The following is an 11,720-nucleotide window of genomic DNA, read 5'->3' on the forward strand; positions in this document are numbered from 1 at the left end:
TAGCCACCATAAAACAACAGAAGAAAGTAACAAAGGCGCTATGTGTAATCATAGATATCCACGCCCTCAATAAAGAAACGAAGATACGCATCTAGATACACTGGACACAACAACGCTGAGCAGAAAAACGTTGACCACCTCACACACGAAATTCCAAACACTAATGCTCCCCCCATCAGGCTCCCTTTTGACGCCCGCTCTGCTATTCCCATCTTAGCATCCTATTTAAGGTAAAGTACACGTTCTCTTATTCCCCCGTGTACTTTCTCCCTCCCTCATAACTTAACGAGATTGGAGGATGTTTCCCTGAGAAGGATAAGAGCTAGGCCGGCCCTTACCCCGTCGGTAACATGCCGATGGAGATCTGGAGAAGACATCGGACCCACCAAATGCCCGAATTGTTCCACACCGGCTGTAGAAGTGGATGTTCGCCGCCTGCTGTAGACTTGTGCAGGGACCAGGGCATCAAGTTTAAAGATTCTGCAGGAAGTGGGACTAACCGCAACAATGGAGGAGAACGTCTCCAACTGGCTCACCGACAACAATAAGAGCAGGAGCCTTATCCGGTTCTTTACGGACAATAATTTACACGAGTTTTTATAATATGCCCTATGGCAAGCTTGCGTAAAAAAATAATAAATTGCCGTATTCCTTCCAAGCAGTTATACTTTCGCCTAATGCGCAAGACCACTCGTTCATTCGTTCTACACATCGAACATGTGTATCAATGGGATTTTCAGCCATTTTATGCCCCCTTAAACCTCCGATCAGTTGTTAACGCGATACCGTAAAGGATGCGCTCTACAGGAAATCCAACAGCGTCTTTTGCGTTGTCAACTTAGTATGATTGGGGCACGGCTCTGGCAGGTGCTAGTTGGAAGAACACAGGACTGGGTAATCATTTGTAGCAACTTATTTGAGTCACGAGCCTCCGGATTCTGGTTAGAAATGGGACGGTTACATGAGAATCGAACTTTCCTGGTATGCCCTGGACATTTAGTGAGACAGGCTACACCGAGGCCACGCAATCACGTATCTATGTCAGCTCCAATACGGCGTCTGCATAGCTTGAGTTGATTTGACACGTTAAATCTCATAAACTAAACCAAACCAAATATATCTCCTAAAGTGTGTTTCATTTGTCGGTGGATGGATTTTGCACAGCGGTTTCGTGTAAATGATTTGCAATGGTGTTGCTCTTTATTAGCCTAAAAATGCTAAATTTTACTAGCCTGATTTCGCAAAACTTTCGTCACTGGCTTGTGGACTCAAAGGTACTCCAAAAAGACTTCAGGTGTCCATAGGAACAAGTGTGGCAGGCACCGAGCCTTTCCCTACCTGTGAGCCAATGATGATGCGTAAGCTTTTCCAGGCTCATGGTGAAAATCTCGCGTCGGCGAGTTTTGTCCTCGAGATGTGTCAGCAAGATACCTAAAAAGACAAATACTGACCTTCAGTTTTCCTGTAAACGAATAGCAAAATTACGGTAAACTTTCATGCGTTTGATGATGTTCGACGAGGGGCGTGCGATGTAGCATGTGCTGAAGCAACGCTCAGGCTTCCACATCTCTGCCCTGCAGACTGTGCAGTGCTCTCGGAACTTGCTGTACTAACTCATCTCAGATTTTACTGCCCATAGCATACGAGCTGTGAAGAGATTTTCTGGGTATGTTTACATATATACGTCCAGGTATCCAGGCAAAACATGTTGCAAACCTTCAAAGGCACCAGATGGTTCTCTTAAAATTGAATGCGAAATGCTAATGTCTATACGCATATCATTCATCGATGAATCGAATATCGTCGACTTTGCCGTTAAGTTACAGAGGTGCATAACTAAAAACACCTTGCAAAATGCAAACGTGAGATGTAGATGTATACATGGTTGACACTGCTCCGGAGAGGCAGCTGCTCTCGTCTACCGCGAGTTCGCATGATTGCTTTTGCTTCACTGATGGAGATCACCTCAGTGATTACTTTATTTTTCAATTACAGCGAGATACGCTGACACCCGGTTATCAGGTGAAGGATCTTTAATGATGTATCATATATTTATTTGAGTAGCTTTAAAAGGAAGCATGGTCCACAGCTCAAAGGCTTTCTTTACGTAACATTAGTATGGTAAGATGTAGATGAGGACCGAATAGGAGATAAAATCCTATAATAGTCGATTAGACACTTAAGAATCCTTGAGGTTGAATTGGGGCTTCAGGCTTGAAAATATCAACACAAGTTAAAAATGTTCACTGTGCCCTAACATATGAATTACTCCCAGGCCTTCGATTTTATCGCTGACTTTATTAGGAGAGCTCGCAAAAACGAAAGTGCTGATTGAGCCTAAAGGAAGAAAACTGTGTGATTCTCTTCTTAGAATTCAAATGCCTCTACAGAGCTAGTTCTCCTGCGAATAGGAGTAGGATGAACAAACTATAAGAAAATAGGAGGTGAAAAGAATAAACAAATAGCTTGGCAATAAAATAGTCATTTGGCGTTACCAAATTTTAATAATGGATTCTGAATTTGGCAACATTATTTCGCATGTTGCTGGAGAAAATATTTTTCTTACTCTTTTACAGACTGAATGAAGGCAATTTTCAAGAATTAGCACTACATATGGTACACGTTCTTGTAGGTAATTAAGGATTAATATTTTCCTCATGCTCCAACGGTTAGTATGGTTTATTTTTTGTCTGATCCAGAGTTCCTACTTTTGGTCTTATTTATTTTATTGTTTTGTTTTGTTTTTCTTCAGGCAATTAGAGAGCAGGCATACTAAAGAGCAAAACAAGGCTATTCTTTTGGAAATCGACTCATCTGGCTCAAATCGGACCAAGCAGGCTTGATGACTCGGTAACAAATTTAATAACAGCTTGCTTTGATTATCCAAACTCGGAAAATATTCTTGGCTACTGCTCTGTATGAAAAGTGCAAATTGTGTACCTGAACTTCTCATGGTTCAAATTATGAAATCGTAAACATAAATTTTGATTTTTATACAGTGTGGTTATTTCGTTTCAGACTTCCGAATCGCTCTGTGGGCAGAAATAGCCTCAACCACAAAATTCGCTATTCAGTGCTTCGAAGATTCAATACCGATGCCCGGGTCTGTTATATTATCTTAGGAAAATCAAAATGTTGCGTGGAGGCCGAGTCCTCTCTGCTTCCTGGGAAGAAGTAGGGAGAATTCGACATTAACTGCAGGCCTCTTACTCAAATTACACAATGCACAAAACTGAAAAGAAATAATACAACATTTTTCCATACCATTTACTGCCATGATAACAAAACGGGCGTCGCTAACTTTAGATTGGCTGGCGGACCAGTTGGATTTGATGACACAGTCTGTGGACATACGAGGCGCTATTCGTTCATTGAAATTAACCTATTTTTTCTTTAGCAAATTTTTGAACGAGAGCTTTGTCTGGCACGTGCAAGTTTTTAATCCTTAAAGTAGTAGCGTAACTTGAGTGAATACAGTTTCCTATAAATGAAGGACATCTTTAAAAGCGCTCTAGACAGTCTAGATGATATGATTTGTCGGGATTCAGTATGGCGCCTTTCAGAAAACTAACACAGATAAAAAGGACAAAGGACTAGTGCTAATGCTCTGTCAGCAGGAAAAGTATTTGGAGGATGCAATGCGTATATCACCTGAAGAAGAATCGCTAACTTTTACAGGCGCATTAACTTGACCGGTCACTCAATGGGAGATGGGACAGGTGCCTTAAACTACATTACGCGCGTATTTCATAGTGGCTTCTGTGTTTGTGACTCGACCCCTCCGACCAATCAAAAAAAGGAAAATGATATGCCTTGTAGCTTTATCGTTGCGAATTTGAAAATGTCAACACGCTATAGTTTAGCACTTCTGGAAGCTTATAGATCTTTATTTTCATGATATCCATTGCATGAGTATGTTTTCTTTTTCACATTTCTACCACTGAACATGGTTTAATGATAGTATTCCTCCAACTAAAAAAGCCAGAAAACTGTCACTTCTAGTCGAGCGTCGTTAAAGAAGAGTCTCGGCCGGGTCGTCCCATTTCTGTTATAGAAGTTCGTTACTTTAATACCATGATCTTTCAGGTCTATATAGATCAGCGTCCATCTCTTGCATCTCAAAATTTGCCGTAAAGATAAACATGAAGTTCCTATCGGTGATACTTTTGTGGGGCTTTATCGGTAAGTCGAATCTAGCCGCAATACTTAACAAGTACATTTTCGCTAATGTGGGAATAATTGTAAACCTAAAGACAATTTAGTCAAGAAATGCATCAGAGCCGAAAAGGTCACATTAAATTGGCTGTCGTTTAGAAAGCAAATATGGCAGTGGTTTGGATTGGCTGATGTAGCCAGTTTCCTTTACCTTATGTCATTATTGTGATTAAAAGACAAGCCTTTAACTTTCTAGGTTCGATTTGGTAAATATTGCTCCAGAGCAATTAATAAAATCTTCTCCCCAAAAGTAATGTTGCTTCTTTGACACCAAAAATATTTTTTATCTAGAAATACCATGGCCTCAGAATTCTGCACCACCTGTGCGACACATGGTCACTATTGCAGGGCGGGACCTCACCATGTGGCTGAGTGATTAGGGAGCTTGTTTGCTGCTCCCTAGCATCGGAGTAATATCCGGGCTACGGTGGCCGCTTTTCGATGGAAAGAAATAGGAAGGCGCCTTTGTACTCTGCGATGTCAGTGCGTGTAACAAGCCTCCATCACTGTGGGAAGACACACCACTCAACACATACACACACACACACACACACACACACACACACACACACACACACACACACACACACACACACACACACACACACACACACACACACACACACACACACACACACACACACACACACACACACACACACACACACACACACACACACACACACACACGCACGCACGCACGCACACACACACACACATATATATATATATATATATATATATATATATATATATATATAAATACATACATACATATATATATATATATATATATATATATATATATATATATATATATATATATATATATATATATATATACACACACATATATACCGCTTGAACTTGCTAAGCACTCACCTCAATAGTTGTTGAGGGGATAGTTGGGAGACAGTTTGCTATTGGCTACCTCTGCCGGAACCTGCAGCGTTCACTGACAAAGCAGTAATGCTTAACCTCTTCCTGAATTGAAATGTGCTCACATGTGACATTGCGGTGCATTGAATGGTCGCTGGTGACGTCATGAGACAAACTGATGAGCCCTAAATGGCCAGCGCTGATAAGTCAGGTATTGCTTTTGAGATGACTGGCTTAGTTAAAATACAGTCTTCCTGGACCCTTCAATCTTGTGTTCAGGCAAGGCATTTGCATTCATTAGGCTGGATAAATCGGGGGTTCTTATATATGTCACGTGGTGCTTCACGTAATAAGATATATGACGACTGTATGCTAGTAAGTGTTTATGCAATAACAGAAGCCCAAAAATACACTGATTGCAAATTATATAGACGTAAACGACGACCTTTAACGGGAGAAAATACGTCTGCCCCGTCCTGCAGTTAACGGCGAAGCTTATGTGTCTAAAACAGACGGTTGAACGAGTTGGTATTCCATGCGTGCAGACAGCGCAATGAAGAAAGGGATGTAGGAAAGACATAAACGAGCGCTGACATTCAATTGAAGCTTTATTGCTTGCCCCGTAAAACTATATACACTGCACCCTCAACAGTCACCAGTAAAGACGTTGATGGACTAAAAGTTCTGGAGCATCACAACATACCTCCCACTCCTGCTCCACAAGAACACCCTACTCCCACCCAATACATACACCATATTCGAACTGCACAAGACCATCCCCCTCCTATTTCAGTTTCCATTATGCCTATAATTCCTAATGGCGAAACCTAGTTTAATGATAACTGCATTACAGTAGAACTGCCAGGGTTTTGGTCAAAAACACCAAGTCCTTCAACACATTTTGATTGCGCTACCGGTCTTTACGCCCTGGCTCTGCAGATACCCGCCAATTCTATAACCCGTCAAGGTTTTGTCCCATTTCTTCTTCAATCGGCCACGCTATCCAAAGTTGTCTTTATTGTTAAGCGCTCACTCTCTACAATCACTAATAAGTTAGCTATACGAGACCTTGACGATCTCCTACTGGAAATGGTCTCTCAGCATCCACAGGCCAAGAGCCTTTTCATTCTCTATGTATATAGTCACCAAAACATTTACATACAAAAATCTATCGTCTCTTCACAATAGCCAAAAGAAGTGCCAACAAGTGCCCTCTTCGGATTCTGGGTGGTTTCAACACACCGCATTCGGCATGGGGATATCCACATAATTCCCCAAAAGGCCGCAAAGTATGGCTCGCTGAACAACAAGCAGGGCTCTCTCTCTTCACTGACCCCACTTACCCCACACGTATCGGCCATAGTGTGTGCAAAGACGCCACACCAGAGCTTACCTTCACTTACTGGCTTCCAGCAGCTACTTGGTGTAACATCAAGGAGTGCTTAGGCCGTGATCATAAGCTTGAAATCTTTCCTAATGCTCACCTTCCTCACCGTCCACCTAGGGGATCCACTCTCACAAAGTGCAGACCAACCAGGACAGCTGCTCCAATCACCGATATCTTTGCTTGGACTACACAATTACAGACGGATATCCAGGTAGTCACACGACAACTTCCTATTGAATGCCCAGTGACACTGTTGATGAAGCCTCCTACGTCTCTGGGAAGCTAAAGCCAGTCTTGAAAGGTGCTGGAAATGCCAGAGATAGAACAGAACCCTCCACCGTAGGCTGGGCCGACTAAATAAAGACATAAAACCAAGCGCAGCTACGCTTTCAGGGTAAAACTGGGAATCCCTATGCAACTATTTTGATGGTAGCATGAGGCTTCCTCAAACATAGAACCTCTTCCGACATCTCACAGACCCATCTCAATCTACGATACCACAAAGACATAATCTCACAAAAACTAATTCACTCTTCCCCCAAACCACCCTCAAAGCTACTTGAGGACCTCAAGGATACATACTTTAAACCTTACCAATCAACATCCCATCCCTGGTTTAAGTTCCTCCACCAGATTTTCGTGAAGCAAATATGTGGCCTTTTTACTAGGGGCGGATTGCAGGAAAGTGTAGACCCCCTGCACAAAGTTAAAGGACAAATTTGTCATTGGAGAGGTCATCTAATTGCCTCCAATTGGGCAGGTTTCTTTGGATAGAAGCAAATTTCCTTTCTTTCGTACTTTGCCTTGTTTGTGAGGGGAGGCTTTCCACGAGTGGAGGTGGTTAGGCCACTCTGCTACGTGCCCCTGGAGGTTGAAGGATTTTGAGGTCATCTGCATGGTAGAAGGATAAAACGGCGTGTGGAAATTATTGCTTGGGTGGCTAGTAGGCTACTCTCCCGGTCTGTGTGTCGCTGTACCCATCCCTGCGGCTTGTATGAGACGCGCTTATAGAGATGGTTTGCGCCTCAAGTATTTGTTTCCTCATGCCTACGGTGTGATTTGGAGCAATGAGGTTCTTGCTGCTGTCGCGGCATATTCAGTTTTTTCAAACTCATTTGAAGATATTGCAGCACATGGGCTAATCACTTTGGCTTAACGTTGCTTTTTTCCCACTGAAAAATACTCCGCTCTCTTATTCTGCATCTAATAAACTGTTTGCTTCAAAGAAACGGCATTGACTTAAGTGTGTTTGATGTTGCAGGATTGGTACCAGGAGGAGATGGAATGATGAACGAAATGATGGTTAACTCCCGGAGTGAAGGTGAGCCAGTAATGTTAATGTTTAGGTTTTCAGTACAGATAGTGCAATCATTTATTAAATTTTATAAGAATCACTGTGTGGGAAGAAGGCTTTTATTGGTTCTTTTCTGTGAATCGTCCGAAATCCACCTCTTATTGGTGGCACATGGCAAACTACAGAAAAAATTCAGCCTCTCTATTTGTACGAGAGAGAGATTAAAGATCGGAACAAGTCTGCCACTTCAAGAAACGAGAAGGTGGATTCCTTGTAAGAATTAGGTTTTAACTCGCGCACGAAAATCCGTAGCTTAGAGTGGTTGCTTGGTAACAGTAGAGAGGTTGGCACTGCTTGAACTCTATGTATCGAATGGACAGTAAACGTAGGAGCTGGGTGTAGATATTATTGTGCCATATGAGCCCCGGATGCTACTGTCGTTGTCGTTCGTGTGCGGGAGCTTCCAATGACACCTAAAAGATGTACGGTTCTCATGAGTCGGTCTTGTTTCAGCACCTTACAGAGCGGCCAACAATATGTCGATGGTATGCGACGAGCACGACCAGCAGGAAAGACAACGACTCGGTAGAGCGCATCATCAAGAGACCGTAGAAACTTCACTTAGAGAGAAACCAAATAAAGATATGCAAGTGCATTGAAATACAAACAATAAGAGCACAATAAAAATGGTGTCGGAAAATGTCAGAAGCAAGAAAATGACGTTCAGGATATGGAGAAGGTATTTAATGCCATTGGGGGGTGCTAGAAAGCAAGATACAGTAGCCAATATCACCAGGGTAATGAGATAAACTACAATGCTTATGCTGTGGTGCAGTAACGCGTACGGCGAAAATTAAAAAAAAAATGTAAAGAAAGATTCAAATCAAAATCAAAAATGAAAACCAGCAGTTAAGGATAAGGTAACAGTAGATGTTCAAAAGGAGACAGCCAAAGTTGGGCTAGAATAACTGAACATGCTTCCTCTCTAATGGTTCACGACGTCCAGCGTACCATGCTTTACAAGGCCGCTAGCTTTTTCTTAATCCATAAGTGCTCCTAAATCACAAAATAAAGATAACGTAGCGATTAGCTTACCGTGGTTCGGCTGCCAAGTATTTGGTTAGATAATAGTTTGTGATTCAGGACAAGCTTAGGCATCAGAGACACAAATGTCTACTGAAGCTTTCCCAACGGAAACGCGAGAATAGGTTACACGCACGCTATGGATCAGGTTATAAAAACGCTTTGCAAGTATATCTAACCCCTCCAGCTAAGCTTCATAAATTTTTAAAATATGCTTTTTGAGTGTGAAGGGCGTTTTCTTCTCAGCATGCAATTTTCAATTATCATGTGCATCAAATAGTGCTGACCTGCAACTATTATTACACACTTAACTCTTTAAGCATCACTGCCAGGCTTCTTATGAAAGTCTCAATGGATTGCGCACAAAACATTCTTATTGTTTAACAAATTGACAAATGCTATCATCAACCCCGCTATAGCACTAGGAAGGCTGAAGGAGCCTAGAGCAGGCATAAAGGGGGCATTTGCATGCATACAAACTAGGAGAAGTAATAAAAGCGATTTTCTTGTGGTCACGCTTCTCTGCAGCTACATTTGTGTATAGGAAATGCTTAAGCGAAGTAACGCTGATAAGCAACTGTTTCATTACATGGTTTAAAAGTCTATAATCAATGCAGAGTCATAGGCACGGTTTATCTTTGTCGCCATAATATTATATAATGCCCATTAACTCGCTCACAGTTGTATCACGTCGTCATGGGGGAAGATTTGAGCTTCTTGACGACTTGCATCATGTACTGCATCATTCATCGACTATAAATGGATGTTTTTTTAGCTGGACCTGACAATCCTGGCAGGTCAACACAAGACAGTTGTAGAAAGAGCAGCCTTTGCTGTATAGGCAGTGTTCCTGATTGCATTCAGTTTGCTTTAAGCGGATTCTGGAGTGAAACACATCATTTTGCGCTTTCAGAAAATGAGTCGTCCCCTGTGCATTTTGTGATTTGTTAAAAAAAGCGATGCCTTCTTGCTCATATGGCGTAAATGCTCAAATATACTATTTTGAGCCAAAGCTTTGTGAGAGACCGAGATCAAATGACATAGCTCAGTTGGCAGTACATACAAACTCGGGTAGGTACACTAATAGGAAGGGTACGATTTAATTACTACCGCCAGGACTCTTCACTCCTTAGACTGACGTGCTACCTATAGGCCACGTAAACATGTTCACACCAATTGGATAAACCGCAGCCTCACACTTGTTTCGGGCGGTCTTTCCCATAACGTGGAAGCTCGCAAATGTATCGTTATAGGCGCGGGTAACAATTTATGCCAAAAACCAATTGAATCATTAAGCGAGTAGCAAATTGCATATACGCGACAGAGTATCGGCACAAGGACCTGTAGAGAGAAGCCATCAGCACGATGATGCTATACACTAAAGGAAGGAGGTTTTGTCTCGAACTTTAATCCTGTTTTTGTGTATGTATTTCTAAGCTTGTTTTAGGGTTTAGTTTGGTCTGAAAGATCACCGCAGCATTCCTCACGTTAATAACGCTAAAACGTTGTTATGGTGCTGCAGGCCAAAATCGAGATAGCTATCTCCATGTTCTGCTTGAACTACAGCCATCTGGTGAAAGCATACACATAAAAGCACTGCCGCAGTCTAGAGCAACAAACAACGCAGATTACGCAAACTCAGTGATGCCCTGCTTCCAGCAGACGATCGATCACGCTACATATTTGTAGATGTTAGGCAAACCAAGTGGTGGCACATCGCTGCACTGAGAACTTTTGGTTCTCAATGTCATTCCACTCGCTCGGCACATTCATGAGAACAAACCTACACGTAGGACTTGTGCGTTAATAGGAGGCCCCAGCAGATGAATGCATATTTCTCTATTTGAAAATGCATACGTAACATGTGTCAGAAAGAGAATACAGCTTATAAGGTTTCCTTTCTCAAAGGTCCGTGAAGCAGCTCTTATACTCTGATCAATATTACAATAAAATGCATTCTGGTACTACTCATTGTTCAATAACTTCATGTAAAGGTCCAAGAGCTCCCAATTATTTCAACCAAGAAGATGCTTAATGGGAGACCCGCGGCCGGCTATGCGGACCAAAGAAAAGTTCTGTTACAATGTGCATAAGATGTTAAATCAAGGTATTGCTTACCGAAAAGACATGGCTACCTTTTCTTGTAAACGTTCTGGTGTTTGATTATTGCTTTGGAATATTTTGAGGTACAGTTTCCGGAGAAATCTGATTCAAAAAGGCTGTCAACACATGTTGCTTTTTGAGCATAGTTGCTGAAACATCTTTAACAGTGTAAATCTCCGGTCAGCGTTTTTGTAGGCACCTGATATGATCGTAGTCGTAGTTAGGCTAGACTGATCAAGTCGGAGTTTTGCTAGCGGGAAAAAATCAACGTACAAAAGGTAGGATACATACGTAAAACCAGCTTTAGAAATAACTCAGTTCTTAAGGAAAGTAAAACTTTTCCGTTCACGGGCTGTTTATTTTGTTTTCACGACAAATCTGAGCTGAGGCTGTAGTATAAGTTCTTTAGGTTTTGAATAAGGAGCTGACACAACCTCGAAGAGCCGCATTTGGAACGCGGTTTAATGTCACGGCATTAATTCTTTGCAATTTTTGTTTCGTCTTGGCATTCAAGCTGGAGTGTTACATCTTTGAAATCTTCATTTTTGTAGTTTGCTTATTTCTTTGAAAGGTCCCAATGCAACTTTGCACAAGTTGTGTGGGTATTTCAAAAGAAACAGATATCCTGAAATGTGCGGTAAAAGGTTTTCAATGACCTGCTTGAGTGCTTGGGTGAGATGACGGTGGCAACTAAATGGGCAGAACACGTCTGTGCCGTGCTATGAGGTAAGATAATGCACTTAACAAGTCGCATCTTGG

At 41.9% G+C, this 11,720-nt stretch overlaps 1 protein-coding gene across 1 annotated transcript in view; it reads left to right on the forward strand.

Moving 5' to 3' along the window:
- The first annotated feature begins 4,094 nt into the window (after positions 1–4,094).
- Positions 4,095–11,720, forward strand: part of LOC146170695 (protein AMBP-like) — a 45,873-nt gene continuing 38,247 nt past the window's right edge. The window contains exons 1-2 of the mRNA XM_084586844.1: positions 4,095–4,182; positions 7,743–7,802. Of these exons, the coding sequence (XP_084442970.1) occupies positions 4,143–4,182; positions 7,743–7,802 (100 nt within the window). The 5' untranslated portion in view covers positions 4,095–4,142. The remainder of the gene's footprint in view (positions 4,183–7,742; positions 7,803–11,720) is intronic.

The sequence above is a fragment of the Amblyomma maculatum genome, unplaced genomic scaffold (genome assembly GCF_055883805.1).
Source record: "Amblyomma maculatum isolate TAMU_Amacu unplaced genomic scaffold, ASM5588380v1 scaffold_67, whole genome shotgun sequence".
Taxonomy (NCBI): domain Eukaryota; kingdom Metazoa; phylum Arthropoda; class Arachnida; order Ixodida; family Ixodidae; genus Amblyomma; species Amblyomma maculatum.